This window comes from Myotis lucifugus, unplaced genomic scaffold (assembly GCF_000147115.1).
Source record: "Myotis lucifugus unplaced genomic scaffold, Myoluc2.0 scaffold_42, whole genome shotgun sequence".
NCBI lineage: Eukaryota > Metazoa > Chordata > Mammalia > Chiroptera > Vespertilionidae > Myotis > Myotis lucifugus.
Genome location: NW_005871090.1, coordinates 1,342,963 through 1,361,383, shown reverse-complemented (window position 1 = coordinate 1,361,383; position 18,421 = coordinate 1,342,963). Strand labels below are relative to the sequence as shown.

General features: G+C 42.3%; 1 protein-coding gene across 1 annotated transcript in view; it reads right to left on the bottom strand.

The window, feature by feature from the left end:
- The window catches only part of SLX4IP (SLX4 interacting protein), a 183,194-nt gene that overhangs the window by 163,902 nt on the left and 871 nt on the right, over positions 1-18,421 (bottom strand). The window contains exon 2 of the mRNA XM_006087958.3: positions 8,783-8,838. Within this exon, the coding sequence (XP_006088020.1) occupies positions 8,783-8,809 (27 nt within the window). The 5' untranslated portion in view covers positions 8,810-8,838. The remainder of the gene's footprint in view (positions 1-8,782; positions 8,839-18,421) is intronic.

Sequence of the window (18,421 nt, the reverse complement as noted above, 5' to 3'; positions counted from 1 at the left end):
TCTACTCCCTGAGCAATATTCCTCAACCATCTTCCCATAATTCACTGAATTTTTATTTCTACTAAGCACTTTTATTTTCAAGAGCTCTTTCCTATTCTCAGGAATTTCCCTTGTTTACAAAATCCTGATCTTGTTACATGGTTATAATTGTTTCCTTTATTGCTCTGAGAATACTAATTATAGTGTTTTAAAAGTCTTCTTTTGCTCCCTAGAATCTCTCTGACCCTCTGAATTTCCTTGTTCACTTTTTCCTCTTTCTCAAGTTTTCCTTAAATCTCTGGTGATACTCTTTTGTCCATTTATAATTAAGAACAGACATGCTGATCAGAAATGTTGACTGGAAACTTTGTGTACATGGGTGGGACTTATTGACTGCTGGGGTCTGGGAATCCAATGGGGACTCAAATATTTAGTTGGAGATCCCAAATACAGGCTCTACTAATATGAAACAAGTAGACTTTAGGTTAAGAAGTATGACTAGAGCCCTGGAAGTATGACTAGAGCCCTGGACGGTGTGGCTCAGTTGGGTGTCTCCCTGTGCACCAAAAGGTCACTGATCAGGACATTCCTGATCAGGACACATTCCTGGGTTGGTCCCTGGTCAGGGTTCGGTTCCTGGTCAGGATACATGTGGGAGGCAGCATGGAAGTTGAACTACATATGTCAAACATCCATGTGACCTAAGTGACATATGCAGTTCAATGCACCTGACAACTAACACATTTTCAAGCACTTATGGAATATTTACCTTAATTTTACCAAAGTTATGATTAGAAAATTCCCAAATACTCAGAAACTATATAATAGAGATTTAAATAACCCAATGATCAAAAATAAAATCACAATAAAATTTAGAAAATATTTTTATTTGAAAAGCAAAGTCCCTACAAAACAAGAGGGATACAATTAAAGTAGGAAACACTCAGAGATAAATTTATAGCTTTAAATGTATATATTAGAAAATAAGAAAGGCTCAAAATCAATGACTTAAGTTTCCATTTTAAGAAACTGAAAAAAGAAGAGCAAATTTGCTCAAAGAAAGCAAAAGAAAGGAAATGAAGAAATCAATAAAATAGAAAACAATTATACAAGGAAAAAATCAGTCAGAAGTTGGTTCTTAAAAAAAAAAAACTAGTTAATTAATAAATTCCTAACCATAATACTCAATAATTACTCCTTTGAAAATGCAAATCAAAACCACACCTCGTCCTGGCCGGTGTGGTTCAGTTGCTTCATCATAGTCCCATGTACCAAGAGGTTGCCAGTTTAATTCCCGGTCAGAGCACATTCCCAGGTTTCAATCCCCAGTAGGAAGCATGCAGGAGGCAGCTGATGGATGTTTCTCTCTCTCTCTCCCTCTTCCTTCTTCTCTCTCTAAAATCAGTAAAAACATATTTTAAAAAAATATCCACACCTCATACCTGTCAGAATGACTATTATCCAATAGACAAAAGATAAATGCTGGTGGGGATATGGGAAAAAAGGAACCCTGGTTAGTCCAGGATTGGTGGGAATGTAAATATCATACAGCCATTATGAAAAACAGTATTGTGTTCCTCAAAAAACTTAAAAATGAAACTACCATATGATCCAGCAATTTCTCTTCTGGGTATATATCCAAGGGAGATGAAATCACTACCTTGAATGGATACCCCCACTCCCACATGCATTGCAGCATTATTCTCAATAGCCACAATATGGACACAACCTAAGTGTCTATTGATAGATAAATAGATAAAGAAAATGTGATACACACACACACACACACACACACAGTGGAATATTATTCAGCCATAAAAAAAGAAAATCCTGCCATTTGCAACAACATAGACAGATTTTGAGGGCATTATGCTAAGTAAAATGTCAGACAATAAGAAAGACAGATACTGTTTGATCTCACTAATATATGGAATCTAAAAACATCTAACTCAGTGGATAAAAAGTTGTAGTATGTACATACAATGAATTATTACTCAGTCATATAAAAGAATAAAATCTCACTATTTATGACAAGTAAGGATGGACCTAGAGGATATTATGCTAAGTGAAATAAGCCAGTCAGAGAAAGACAAATCTATATATATAAAACCCTAATATTCAAGTAGACCAAATGGCAGAACAACCAAACTGAACCGGTCACTATGACATGTGCTGACCACCAGGGGACGCGCGCGCAGAACATGGTGGACATTGGCAGCAGGTGGCAGAGCACAGAATGTGGGCAGGTATCGGCTGTGGCGGGATGGTGGAGCAGGTGAGCAGGGGCACCAGACCAAGGTGGGACGCAGGTCGCTGTCATCAGGGTGAGCCTCTGGTGGTTACTGAAAATTCTTTGTTCTCTCACACCACGGTCCCGCCCGGCACTTGCACCTGCTGCCGGCGCCAGCCCTGCTCGCACTCGCTGCTGGCACTGGAGCTGCCACTTGCACCTGCTGCAGATGCCCAGCATGGCCCCAATCGCTTGGCGCTGTCAGTGGGTGCAAGCGGCAACTGCCAGCTGCGATTGCCCCTCAGGGCTTCTCCACCTCCCACTGCTCCTGAGGGGTGATCGGGGCCGGCACCTCTCGCACCCGCTGCCGGTGCCGATACCACAGCCTCATGGCCCACATTTCCTTTCAAGGTGCACGAATTCGTGCACTGGGCCCCTAATACCACATAATTTCACTTTATTTGTGGAATCTAAAGAACAAAACAAACAAAATAGAAGCAGACTCACAGACACAGAGAACAGACTAATGGTTGCAAGAGGGGAAGTGGGTTGGGAGGTTGGGTGAAAAAGGTGAAGGGATTAAGAAGAATAAATTGGTAGTTACAAAATAGTCACAGGGATGTAAAGTGCAGCGCAAAGAATATAGTCAATAATATTGTAATAACTATGTACACTGCCAGGTGCATACTTGAAATACTGGGGGAATCCTATCTAATAAAAGAGGTAATATGCAAATTGACCATCACTCCAACACACAAGATGGCCGCCCCCATGTGGTCAAAGATGGCCACCATAAGATGGCTGGCAGGGGAGGGCAGTTGGGGGCGACCAGGCTGGCAGGGGAGGGCAGTTAGGGGTGACCAGGCTGGCAGGGGAGGGCAGTTAGGGGCAATCGGGCTAGCAGGGGGGCAGTTAGGTGTCGATCAGGCTGGCAGGGGAGTGGTTAGGGGCAATCAGGCAGGCAGGCAGGTGAGCAGTTGGGAGCCAGCAGTCCTGGATTGTGAGATCGGGCCTAAATGGGCAGTCAGACATCCCTCGCGGGGTCCCAGATTGGAGAGGGTGCAGGCTGGGCTGAGGGACACCCCCCCCATGCATGAATTTCATGCACCGGGCCTCTAGTCACTTTATAAAGTATACTAGAGGTCCGGTGCATGAATTCGTGCACCATTGGGGTTCCTTGGCGTGGCCTTTGGGGATCATCCAAAACCAGCAGTCCAATGCCGCCTGTCACTTCTGCTCATCCCGGCCCTGCTGTGCCTGCCACTGCCGCCACTCTGTAAGCTCACTGCCCCTCCGCTGCAGTCTCTGGGCTTCAGTGGACAGCCATGAGCCCTGCGTCTGGCGCCCATCGGTCAGCTGAGCAGCACTCCCGCTATGGGAGCGCACTGACCACCAGGGGGCAGCTTCTGCATTGATCATAGCGACCAGTCGAACCAGTCGACCAGTCACTTAAGGCTTGTCACTTAAGGCTTTTTTATATGTAGACTAGAGGACCGAGGCTTGGCCCTCGCAGCCCCAGCTGCCTCGACCGGCCCTCACAGCCCCAGCTTAGTCCAGAAGGTCGTCCGGAAGGTCATCCGGATGGTTGTTCTGCTGTTGGGTCTAATGAGCATATTAGCTCTTTATTACATAGGATGATTTTCTAACCACTATACTGTACACCTGAAACTAATACAAAATAATATTGAATATCAACATTAATAAAAACTAAAATTTAAAAAATAAAGTAAATAAAATCATTGAACTCACAGAAACAGAGTAGAGTGATAGTTGGCAGGGGCTGAGCAGTGGGGGAAATGGGGAGATGTTGTTCAAAGGTTACAAGCTTCCTGTTATAAGGATCTAAACGTATAGCATAGTGATTACAGTTAACAATGCTGTACTGTATATTTGAAAGTTGCAATGAGAGTAGAGCTTCAATATTCTCAGCATAGCAACAAAATGATAATTATGTGAGGTGAATGATGTGTTAGCTTTATTGTGGTAAACACTTCACCATATATATGTTTATCAAATCGTCACACTGTACACCTTGAACTTAACAATATTATATGACAATTATATCTCAACAAAGCTGGGGGGGAAATCATCACTCCTTTGGAAGGTTCAAGCCTGGCCTTCAGAATGTTTGAGAACCAAGATAGCTTAGAGCTGGTATCCTAATGCCCCAAAGGGATAGAAGAGAAAAGGGAGTTGGGAATGAACCCATTCTAGTTAAGCCCAAAGTTGTAAAGAACTTCAACTTTCAGTTCTTCACACAATGCCTGACACACAAATAAGTACTCAATCTGTACATATCCTCCTATACTCTCTGGTTCATATGGACAAGTTTGTCCATAATTTCTTAGAATAGGAACTACTCAATAGAGCTTTTTCCTTCATTGTCATGAGCAGGGGTCCTCAAACTTTTTAAACAGGGGGCCAGTTCACTGTCCCACAGACCGTTGGAGGGCCAGACTATAGTTTAAAAAAAAAAAAAAACTATGAAATTCCTATGCACACTGCATATATCTTATTTTGAAGTAAAAAAACAAAACGGGAACAAATACAATATTTGTATTTGCATGTGGCCCACGGGCCGTAGTTTGAGGACCCCTGGTCATGAGAAACTGCAGCCTTCATGGAAATGCAAAAAAATAAAATAAAAAATCTCCGCTCGCTGACCAAGGGAAGCAACATGGAAGCTTGCCATCTATCCAGGGCCTTGGGAGGAGGGAGGGGAAGGGAGAAGAACCAAGAAATTACTAAAACACCAACCTTGTGCCAGACTCTGTTTTGAGTTGTAAAGTTATACTACACACAAGGTGGTGGAATCCAAAGCCGTGAAATTAATATAAAACCTAGTCCAAATTCATTGAAATGCCAAGGGCTTCAGCAGAAGTAAACTTGAAACTACTTAACTGCTCTGTGGGGCTCATAGGTCTTTCCACCCATGTGTGTGTGTGTGTGTGTGTACAATTAAAAATTACACAATGAACAATCCAATAATTTCAGTGACCAATTTATTCCACACTTCATAAATAATAGTTGGAATAATAGAACAATCCAAAACAGACTGAAATAAATTTAAAATTATAAAGGACATAAAAGGAGGAAATGAAAACATGTTGAAAAAATAGAACAAGTATATAAAAAGAATTAGCAGACTTTGAATTAAAAAAATAACCAAACATATTCTCAAATGAAAAATGCAGTCACTAAAAATAGAGTAGATTAATAGATTAAATACAGATGCAAAGTTTTTAATAAACGAAAGGTGGTCTGATAAACAGCACTCTGAATGCAACATAGAGGCAGAAAAAGAAGAGAAACAGAAAAAGGAAAACGGCCAAGCAGCATTCATACAAGATTACTGGAACAGCATTCATCAGAGAAGGCACATGGTAACGACATCATTAAGTGTGCATGTCCCCTACTAGCCATGACACTATGGACGTGCATAGCAATCTGGAAGGGTGAGATGTCAGATATTCAGAATGGCATCGCAGTGCTTGGGGCTTTTAAGCCGCATGATTAGGAAAGCACTGGCCTTTGCCTGTGTGATCAGAGGCAGGAATACAATCACAATGTGATGAGTAAAGTCTTTCATATAATGCTTCAGGACCCTGTTTATATCCCTATCCGGTTAGCTTGATACTCATGGTTGGGGTAACTCTCCTGCTTTGCATGACCTAAGAGCTAGGTTCTAAGCCTTCATGGTACGACTGTGAGATGGGAAAGTACAGTAGCAGGATTTGCCACATCAGTGTGTATGGCCTGGAAATCAGCAGACCCATCTCTGGCATAATTAGGGGATGGGAGTCCAAGCTTTGTGGTTGACCAGGATTGTTTGCTCTACTGCGTCACAGCCAGTTTGGGCAGAACTTTGCAAGAGGCCCAGCCCTTTTCTGAGCAGACTGCCTACAGGGGCTCAGTCCTGGACAAGTTAATGTCACCCTGCTAACACATAAGAAACTATCCTATATAATAAAAGTCTAATATGCAAATTGTCCCTCAGGCAGTCGTTCAACCAGGAGTTTGACCTGGAGACCGGGAGTTCGACTGCTCGCTATGACATGCGCTGACCACCAGGGGGGCAATGCAGAACATGGAGGGCGTCAGCAAGGCAGCACTGGCAGCGGGCAGCAGTGGAGGCACTGCCGGCCCTGACAGGCCCCAGCAAGAGCAGGACCGCGGTGGGATGATGGAGCAGGTGAGGGGAACTGGGGATGGATGGCAGCGACCAACCTCCTGCGGCGCCCGGGCGGGGGGCTACAACCTCTCGCCAGCTACCTGGGGGCGGGGGTGATGGGATGGAGGTGCAGTGAGAATGCGGGGGGTTCACTGAGCTCGCTCTCACTCCCCCTGCTACTCTCCCCTGGGATGCCAGGACTCACATACCAGGGAAGCCCCCACACTCAGGTGCCAGATGCCCGCGAGGAGCCCACCCCGCACCTGCACACCCTCTTCCGGGTGAGCGCGCCACAGCTGCTGGGACCACAGGAGCTGGTCGGGCTCCCCGTGGGTTCATACATGAGCCAGTCTGTGAGGCCAGCTGGGAGAGAGCATGCTGCCCACCCAGCTTTTATGTAGCGCCGCTGGGCGGCCCAGAGGCCCATGCTGCGCTTCTGCCCACTGCGTCCAGCTGTGCTTATTGCATCTCCGCTTGGGGACTCAGGCACCATGACTCAGGAGGAGGGGGGCTCGTGGGGGCCCAGGTGCTTCCCAGGGCCCAGAGGTCAGCTGTGACCTGCCCTTCCACACCAGATGCTCGTGCTTCGATCGCTGGCCAAGCCTAGGGATCATACCCATGCACAAATTTCGTGCACCGGGCCTCTAGTTTATTATATGAAACTATCCAACAAACTCCGTATAAGAGTTTCAAGTTCTACTTGGCTGAAACTGAGATTATGCAGGGGGAGAATAAAGAGGCACAGTACCCAAAGAGAAAATGATCAAGATTTTCCACAACAAATAAAAACTTGAATCTTTCAAATAAAGATGTATATCGCATGCCAAGTCAGATAAATAAATGCAAGTCTTTATCTGGAGATTTAAGAGGAGAATTGCAGAACATCACAAAGAGAAATAAAATCTTAAGAGCAACCAGAGAGAAAAGACCAATAACCAAGAAAAGAATCACAATGAGGCTGACAGCACATTTCTGTGGTAACTAGTCTCCACAGATTACCCTGCCAAGCTCCCCCTTCCCTGTAAGTGCATACTGCTTCTCATATCAAGAGGTGCAGCTTCCCTGGGGCCGGATTAGAATGCACTGACCAACAGAATGCCACAGAAATGGCATCTGAGACTTTGGCTGCCATAAGAGGACTGGCAAATTACACTTCTTTCTTCTTGCAACTCTTGCTGTGGGACACCAACTTTAAAATCTCGGCCACCAAGGTAGAAGAAGCCCAACCCATGCAGAGTAGCCACACAAATGAGAACTAGAAGGGCAACAATTTACAGTCCCAAGTATGATTCCACATGCAGCCAAGTATTAACTGTGAGTAGTCATCTTTGATGGTCTATCTGAATTGAGCCCCGAGATAACTGTAGCCCCAGGCAACATCAAAAAGAGAAACGACCCCACTGATACCAGGCAACTTAGAGAATCATGAGAAAGAACAAAATGGCTCATTTTTTAAGACACTAAATGTAAATTTTAAATTGATAATTAAAACATTCTTCAGTTGCAATAGTAGATTCCAGAAGACAATAGAAAAATATCTCTAAAGTGTTGAGTAAAAATAATGCTCAACCTAGAATTCTATAACAAATTATATAATTTTCTAGAGTAAGATCAAAACATATTTTTGGACAAATAGTGAAAGTCCACCACTTAATAATCTCTCACAGAGAGAAATACTACAGAACAATTGGTATACCAGTAAGAAATGACTATAAGCAATAAAATTTATAAATATGTTGTAAATCTAAATAAGCACTGACATGCTAAAAAGATACAATTATAATTTTAAATAGTATCTGACCTGGTTAACTAATTTGTCTATTTTGGTGTTTTGAATTCATACTAAATAAAATAGTAGCATAGAGAAAATGCCCTTAAAAATGAGCCAATATATATGAAAGCATCTCTGAGACCTTATACCCACTATTTATCAGTTCTTCCCGCCTCCTTCCCACATACACAATCCTCCCAGAGCCAAACATTAAGGGATAGAGAAGAGACACTTGTAAGAGGAAAGCAAAAGAGGGCAGCCAGGCAAGAGAACTCTCCCCTGGCATTCACCAGGTGCAACATTCAATGCCTACTTTTTCATTTTCATCTGCTTGTCAGAATAAAAAATTATGTCATGAACATACAATGTGAATGATAATTTTTAAATTAAGGACCAAGTAATGCCTTTTGGTCAGAAGTCAGCAACTCCTATAATCATATAAACTACAAATTTTCTCCCCCTTTTCATTCTAAACATGAAAATTTTCAATCCCCTATTTAAAGTTTTCAGTAGAGAACCAAATTTAAAGAGTAGAAGAAAAGTTCAGAGCTTCTACTTTCAATTAACATAGAACTTAGCTATACCAGAAAGTGATTAATCGTTTTAAAGAAGATTATTAAGCATTACTTACTTTAATAGCAAATTTCTTTGATGCCATGGCTTACTGATTCCAAAGTAATTACAGACCTTTAACAGAAGAAAAAATAAAGTTAAAAGTAAGTATATCAAAAATCTCTATCTATTTGAATATTACACGGGAGAAAAGTTGGCTGAATAGTCAAATATCAATTGGTATTTGCAATATGAATGTTCACTTATAATGAGCCTTAACAAAAATATTACATTAAATTAGTCATTTTAAAACTTCCCACAAAGAAAAGCACAGACCCAGATATATTCTACCAAATGTTTAAAGAAGAATTAATATTAATCCTTCACAAAAAAAAAAATATTAATCCTTCACAAACACTTTAATAAAACGGAAGCATAAGAAAAACTTCTCGAGTCCGAGGGGAGCAAGTGAGCTGAGTGGCTATGTGGTCACGTCTTGGAGAACAACAGCACTTGCAGCAAGAGAGGCTGACAAACTGACTCAAGAGCATTCTACCTCTCAATCCTATAAATAAAGAGGTAATATGCAAATTGGCCCTCGCTCTGTCACACCTTCACAAGATGGCTGTACCCAGTGGAGGCAGGGTTCCCGTAAAGAGCGATCAGCAGGGATCTGAGGCTGCGTGGTGCTGGGACAGGGAACCTGAGGCTGTGACCCCCACCCATTGGGGATTGACGGGGGACCTCAGGCCACACACTCCTGCCCAGCAGGGCTTGACAGGGGACCTCAGGCTGCGCCCCCCACCCTGGGGCCAGGGGACCTGAGGCCGTGCCCCGGTGCCAGGCCAGGGGACCTGAGGGTGCACCGGGGGACCTGAGGCTGTGCTCCCGCCTAGCGGGGCTTGATGGGGGTGGGGCCGGCCGGGTCTGGGTCTCGCGCGATTTCGAGATGCATGCGGGTGGGTGGGGACTTGACTCTGGGTCCTGAAGCGTGCCCCAGATTCTGACAGGAGGAAGATTTTCATATACATCTTACTAATCTTCTTTCATCTCTGAAAGCATGCCCCAGACTCTGACAGGAGGAAGATTTTCATATACATCTTACTAATTTTCTTTCATCGCTGACACTTCTATTATAGAGAAAGGGCAAAAAGCAATATTAAAATATTTCCTCTAATTGATTCCCTTTTAATGTGCACGAATTTCATGCACTGGGCCACTAGTATGTACATATTTTTTCATTTGTTTCTACAATGCCTGGAACCTCAAAAAAAAAATCACAATTTTAGGACAAAAAGAGGCTTTATAACTACTTCTACTCCAATCATGCCATCTATTCCCCAATTGAGAACCTGGGGACAGGGCAAGGGTCTCACATCTGAGAACCAAGGGCAAGAGAAGATCTTGTCAGCTCACTGAGGACAAACTAGCACCATCTGTCACCTGCAGCACTGCCAAGGTCAATTAGGCACCACATTAAAAAAAACTGAAGTAGAAAAAAAGCACATGACCATTTTAATTTTATAGAGGCAGATAAAAATTTAAGAAAACATTAGAAGTCTAAGAATAAAAATAAATTTCTCATCTGAATAAAGCATTTATAAAAATGTAGCAAATATGCTTAATGGTGAATCTTATAAGCAATTTCCTTGGAACAGGTAGAAAATGTTGACTTATTAAGATATCATTAAACAATTGTAAAATATCTAGAAATAAGTTTAGTATGATATGTGCAAGAAGTCCTCAAATTGATCTTCAAACTTAACGTAATTCCAACCACAACCTTGAATGGGGAATCTAAGGAGGAGGAAAAAGACTTGCAAAAAGAAAAACAAAGGAGGGGGTTTGCTTACCAGACAAAACTATTATAATGCAATCCTATATAATAAAAGGCTAATATGCAAATAGACCAAAAGGCGGAACAACCGGAACAACCGAATGACTGGACAACCGGTCACTGTGACGTGCACTGACCACCAGGGGGCGTGCACAGAATATGGCGGGCATTGGCCACAGCAGGATGGTGGATCAGGTGAGCAGGGGTGCCAGACCAAGGCAGGGTGCCGGTCGCTGTCATCAAGGAGAGCCTCTGGTGGTTACTGAATATTCTTTCCTCCCACGCGCCACGGTCCTGCCCAGCGCTCACACCTGCTGTCGGCGCTGGCCCCGCTCACATCCGCTGCCAGTGCCAGAGCTGCAGCTCGCACCAACAGCCAGCGCCCAGCACCGGTTCCAATTGCACGGCATCATCAGCGGGTGAAAGTGGTGGCTGCCAGGCCCAATTGCCTTTCAGTGCTTCTCTACCTCACCCTGCTCCTGAGGGGAGATCAGGGCCAGCAGCTGCCTCTCACACCCACTGCTGGTGCTGGAGCCGCTGCTTGCACCCACTGCCAGCACCGGCCCCGCTTGCACCCACAGCCGGTGCCAGAGCCACCGCTCGCACCTGATGCCGATGCCTAGTGCCGGTCCCAATTGCTTGGCACCATCAGTGGATGCGAGCGGCAGCTGCTGGCCCTGATTGCCCCTGAGGGCTTCTCCACCTCCCCCTGCTCCTAAGGGGTGGTCAGGGCAGCAGCTGCCGCTCGCACCCACTGATGGCACCGGCCCCCATCGCTCCACACCTTCAGTGGGTGCAAACGGGGCAGGCGCAGTCAGTACATGGGAGCAGCAGCCAGAGTGGGGCTGCCGGCAGACAGGGGATTGGGGGCCATGGTGGGAGGGGCCAGGCGGTGGCATGGAAGATGTGCCGAGACCCGCCCCTGTGCCTACTGCAGCCTCGTGGCCCATAGTTCCTTTCAAGGTGCACAAATTCGTGCACTGGGCCCCTAGTCTTCATATATATATATATATATATATATATATATGCATGCCTAAGTATATAAAAGCCTAAACGACCATTATGACCAGACGACCAGCTGGTAGCTATGATGCACACTGACCCCCAAGGGGCAGATGCTCAACACAGGAGCTGACCCCTGGTAGTCAGTGCGCTCCCTCAGCCAACTTCCCATGGCCAGTCAACCTCCCACAGTCCCTCCTCCTGGCCAGCCCCAATCGGCCCCGATTGCCAGCCAGGCCAAGGGACCCCACCCATGCACAATTTTGTGTACTGGGCCTCTAGTCCTTTTATAAAAGCTGCTTTTCAGTCTAAATACAGAAAGACCATTTACCAGGGAACCTGGGGACAGCACACACTCCGCTCTCTTCTCTTACTGCATGCACACACTGTCATCTGGGTACAAGGGATGACAGCCAAAAACTGTCCCACGGGAAGGTAAAATCATTATTTGCTAGGATATCCCAGACCTGGTTATCATAAAGGCTCCTCCACAACCATAGCCTCTTCAAATATCTCCTCTCTCCCTCCCTGCACTTCTCCATCCCAAAATCCATCACTAGAGGTACTTAAGCAGGAGTCCCCTACTCAAAACTCCTCCAGCATCAAAGGCCCTCTGTCAGCACCTGCCGACACCTCCATCTCATGATTCAGGCACCTTCAATGCTTCCACATAGCCAAATTCTGACATGTGTCCTTGAATATGCTGCTCTGGCTCTCCCACCTTCTCCCAGGCATGCTGCACTACAGGACGTCTTCTCTCCTAAGGCAAGTTATCCTCGGCAACCCAACTCAGATGCCACCTTTCCTTGGAGCTATCCAAGAATGTCCAGAGTGAACGGCTTCCTTTTCCAGGCCACACCTGCACCTTCCACTACCTCTACTTTCACACTTAGCTCACCGAATTACACATAACTCAGGTCCTCAGTCTCTCTCCCCTGACTATAAGCTTCCTGAGGTCCATTCTTATCCTCTTTGATACCTGGTGCATGGCACAGGTATGCATCAAAAGTTTGCTGACTTGAGTCTGTTGTGGCTACTAAATAACAGCTACAGACTGTGTTATTATCTTTTTAGATTTATACCTATCTAATGCATCTTTACTGTCCCCAAATCCCACATTAGGATTTCTTAAAAGGAAGTCAAAGCACTGAGCCTATTTCAACACATAATAACACTTAAGCTATATGTATCATGAAGCCAAAGTTGAGAAACATATAAACATGCCAACAGAAGATCAAAGTGCTTTGTATTGAAAATAATAGGCAACAGATCACATGTGTGATTTAAATTTGGGCCATAAATGTGAGTTCTTCAGTACATAATTTCTTTTCTCTTTAAAATACTGATATTCTAACATTCATTTTTATAAAAAAAGATATTATTAGCTTCTGTATTAGGTTTTAAACCCGGGAACATCTTGAGGTTTTTCTAGACTTGTTTTATTGATCACTAGAAAGTAAATGTGCACACACACAACAAGCAAGTATGCATCTTAAAAAGTTACTTTGCTGGGTCCTTAAAGTTGCTTTCAGGAGGGAGCAGCATGCTCAGTGCCTGGGGTTAAAAAGCCTTGCTATCAGAGCTGCCAGGTCAAGTCTAAATTCAGTGAAATTTTTATTTTATTGCATGTTTTTCAGAAGATCAAGACAATCTCCTAAAAGGTCAATTTTCCAAATATCTAAAAGCATATAACTTGCATGAGCATGCTGACAAGTTAAAGTATATTATAAATCTCACAAAATACTAGTCTCATTCTCTATTTCATCATTCCTGAACCCACTTTCTCTGGCCTGAAAACAGGCATTCTTTCACAAAGAGGAGACTTTGACAGAGTAAGACCCCACAAAAATATGTGTGCGTGTGTGTCTTTAGTAGAAAGGGAACGATCCTAAGATCCTTAAGAAAATTAATTTGGGGAGGGAGTGGAAGTAGATTAAACAATGTCACATGATTGTCCTGTCATTTAAATACAAAGCAGAGATAAATTCTAATAAAGAAAGTCAATGACCTTCTAGATTATTTGGTGGGAAAATCCAATGCACTCTGAAATTCACATTTGTCTTCCTTTTAGCATTGCCGACCTGTGTGACAAAGCCAAAGCAACCATTCCAGATTAAGAAGTCCAGAAAATAACTTCAGATTTCTAATCTCTGGATTTTATATTTTATCAAAAAAATTATTATACTTCCTCCAATCATTTTTAAAAATACTTTCATTGGCTATGGGAGCAGAAACTGAAAACAACAAAGGCCGAGAACTTCTGAAGAAATAAGTATAACTCAAGAATAAGAAATCATTTCATTCCCTTTTCCCTATCCAATTTTATCATCAAAAAGAAAAAAAAAGTATCAAGGAAGGAATTATAAACTTTAACAAAATGTCAAGGAAAAATGACAAATGAGCAAAGATCTTGCTGGTGACAGCCTAGATAAACTTTGAAAAGGCAACTTCAGTGTAAAAAGAACCACCTTTTCCTATTATTCACATGGTAATTTTGAAAGCCAAAGCCAGCTTATAAAAATAAGAAAAACAAAATAGAAACAAAAAACCGAGAAGCTCCAACAATGAAGCAGGATAATGCAAAATGGCAAAAAAAAAAAAAGGTGTTTTTTTCTTTTGTCTTTAAATGTTGGTCAAATATTGAAATCCTCTATCATGATTAATTTCACAGAACAGTCACTCTATACCCTTAACCCAGTCAGTTGACCCATGATCTGGGCTTCCGCTTCCTGATGTACCCACAGAAAATCCCCACCCAGAACTGTATAGGATGCTTCATAATAGACAATGTCTACTTTTTAATATTTGTCAGAAACAGACATAGGAACCACCACGTGGGGCAGTAAAGTCCTCAAATTCTAGTAAAATAGACATGTGTTCAAATTCTGCCCCTTCATGTGACCTCTGACAGGCTATTCAACTCCTCTAAGTCTCTGTGTAGATTTTTATCTCAAGGGTCCTGTGAGGATTATGTGAGATCAGATATGCAATATTTGGCCCAGTGCCTGGGCACAGTGAGTGCTCAGTCTCTGTTAACCATCCTATATAATAAAAGGCTAATATGCAAATTGTCCCCTCAGGAGTTCGACCCACCAGGAGTTCAACCGCTCCCTATGACCACCAGGGGGCGGCGCGGAGCAAAGGAAGGCCCTGGCCGGCAGTTGGCAGCTGGGGGAAGGAAAGCCCCGGTTGACCCTGATCACTGGCCAGGCCTAGGGACCCTACCCACGCACGGATTTCATGTACCAGGCCTCTTGTAGTCATAAACACTGAGAGCACAAGAAGACAGCACATAATCAACCCAAGCCCCACTCTGATAACTACTGTTCTCCAGTCACTTCACCACAGAAAAATAATCATTAATGCAACTGTCTTCTGATAATCATTAATGCAACTGTCTTAAAATCTAATCCTTTCAATGAAAAAACTCTAGAGATGGAGAACAGATCATTGATTACTGTGGTGGAGTGGTGGAGGGTCACTATAAAGGGTAGTAGAAGGAAATTGGAGGGCGGGGGGGGGGGGAGGGGGCGAGGTTATTAATGGCACTGTTCTGCATCCTGATTGAGATGGTGTTTATAACAATCAATGCATTGGTCAAAACTCATGAAATTTATACATGTAAATTAAGATTTTTTTTTAAATTGCAAAACAAAAAATCCCAATCTTTTCTAACTGTGTACTAAACCAAAATAATAACACAATTGAACTTTTAGGTGCCCAAGATACTGTAACTGCAATATTCTCTATATTATCCTGTAACTAACATAAGCCTATCCAATTTTAGTTACCAGCTGTGATTTATTCAAGCACAAAATGTCAATACCATAATAAACACAAGGCACTGCTTTGCTACAATAGAAGCAAAAAGACTTTGAAAATGTACAACATCAATCAACATTAGATATAAGTGGTACTCTCCATTTACTGACAAAAGGGAGTTTTATAACATTAGGCTTAACTTCATAGATCTCTATTTTGCTGCTTAATGAGTAGGTTACTTAAGGTGCATGAGTTATTATTATTAATCCCTAAATAGTAATATATAAATAGTAAACTTTAAAGATTTAATAAAGCTTAAAATGGCTAGACATGTACACATCAAGAGAGACAGCCCACTAAAACGTCAATGCATACATTTCGCCTTTTCAAAAAGGCCATAACATGTTTCACTCAGAAAACAATTCATATATTGCGCAAAGGTAAAGTCCCAATACAAACACATTTTATCCCTATCACCTCCTGGTTACATTGTAGGTAGAAGATTTGGCCACCAAATAATTACTTTTTTTTTTCCAATTCAAATAAACTGGAGAAGAACAAGGCAATGTGAAATTAACACTATGAAAATAAAAACAACCCAAGAGTAGCCACTTAACTGGTGAAGGTATAAACAAATTACTATATATCCAGGCAATGAAACACTGCCCAGTAATTAAAAAGGAAAGAACTATTGATACTTACAAAAACAAAGATGGCTCTCAATTATGAGTGAGAGAAGCTCCTCCAACACCCAACCACCCCAAAAAACAGCTCCTACAGTAAGATTCCATTTAGATAAAATGCTAGGAAATGCAAACTTATCTAGTGACAGAAAGCAAATTAGTGGTTGCCTGAAAGACAGCAGCCAGATAAATAAATGAATGAATGAATGAACGAATGAATTAATGAATGATAGGGGCCTAAAGGATTACAATGGACAAGAGGAAACTTTTGTGGGTAACAGATTACTTTGATTGTGCTGATGGTTTCACTGGTATATACATGTAAAACACATACAGTTGTACAATTATAGCTCAATAAAATTGTTTAAAAAGAAAACCATTAAAAAAATACATCTTCCTGGCCTGGTACAAGTATACCTCGGAGATAACATGGGTTAAGTTCCAGGCCACCGTAAGAAAGCACGAATTACAATAAAGCAAGTTGTAATCTTTTTACTGGTGGAGAGTATTATCTTCCATTTGTAAAAAACCCAAGATCTGTGAAATGCAATCAAGTGAACTTCAATAAAACCAGGTATGCTTTTATGTGAAAATCAGAAGCAATGAATATTGCACTTATGAAATACTGTTCTTCCCTATATTCCCAGGATATAAGTATTCAGTACATTTTGCAACACTCACATGTGTCTAAATAAAAAACAACAGGGTCTTCATTCTGCTTTCCCCAATGAATAGATGGAGGAAGAAGAGACAGAAAGGCTGGACAACTTGCTTAGGACATAGAATAAATAAATGCAAGTTGATTGATTACTGAGAAGGTGATTCACCACATTCCCAGTCCGATTATCTTAACTGCCTTCAAATTCCTAATTAAAGTAAAATCATGTAAGGGAGATAAAAATCTAACATACAACAATGTGGAAAATGTAAAAGTCATTTGCAGTTTCTCTAATACAGTGGTTTTCAACCTTCTGGCCCTTTAAATATAGTTCCTCATGTTGTGACCCAACCATAAAATTATTTTCGTTGCTACTTCATAACTGTAATGTTGCTACTGTTATGAATCGTCATGTAAATATCTGATATGCAGGATGGTCTTAGACGACCCCTGTGAAAGGGTCGTTCGACCGCCAAAGGGGTCTCAACCCACAGGTCTAATACCTTACTGGTTCCTTAATTCCAACCACAGGTCTCAACCTCTGCTGACATTGGGTTGGAATCTTTAAAAAAAAAAACAAACTACAAAACTCCCCAGGTAATTTTCATGAGTAGCAACATTAAACTCCTGAGATAAATCAGATTTAGACTTCTCATTAAAGCAAGGCACAAGAAAGCAAGGTGCCAAAAAAAAATTTTGATAAACTATGACCCAAAGTTTTTCAAATCAATACTGAACTGCTGAATATATGCAGGCCAACATTTAATAAATTAAAAGTAAAAATATGCACATAGGTTTTTGTCAGAACAGAATTTACATAACAACATACCAGACTGACAAATTCTCTTCAACTTTTTAGAATGCTAAATTGGAATATATTTTAAATATATATATATTTTTTAATTGATTTCAGAGAGGAAGAGAGAGATAGAAACATCAATGATGAGAGAGAATCATTGACTGGCTCCCTCCAGCAAGCCCCCCACTGAGGACTGAGCCTGCTACCCAGGTATATATATACCCTGACTGGGAATCTAACCATGACCTCCTGGCTCACAGGTCCACACTCGCTCAACTACTGAGCCATACCCCTCGGACTAAATTGGTATCTTGACATCAAGTTGATGAGCTACAAGCACTGAAAAATGTGCCATATATCTAATGCATTTAAAACATGTAGTAAACTGACAATATATTGTGAACTGTTTAAGCAGCACAGACTGAAAAGAGACTATCTTTGTCTTTAGTCCACTTTCTGAATGAGTGCTCTTTAGGATGCACTTTTTAGGGACGATTCTGACTCAGCAGGTCTTAGGATGAGGTCTAAGCCTACATTTCTAACAAGCGCCCAAGTGACAGCGATGCTGCTGGTAGGTAGACCACATTTTGAGCAGCAACTTGATTATTGGTTGTAAAATCAACCAATGGGTCTACAACATGGTTATGACTAGGTTCCAGGAAATACGTGTCAACACAATTTATTCCTAGAAAAGGTGGGAGGGGAGTGGCGAGGGGGTTGGAGAGGAGAAGGAGCAGGTGAATACTGAAACACTTATCTGGTCTGGCAGTGTGAGGAAGGGCAGTCTACAGGCACACCTCAGGTCCTTGCACCTCACAGGTGTTGCGTGTTTTACAAATGCAAGGCAAGACCTGAAAAATGATTACGACTTGCTTTATTACAGTGGTCTGGAATCAAACCCACAGTATCTCCTGACCTAGGTCAGTGGTTCTCAACCTTGGCTGCACATCAGATCACTGGGATCTTTTTAAAATCCT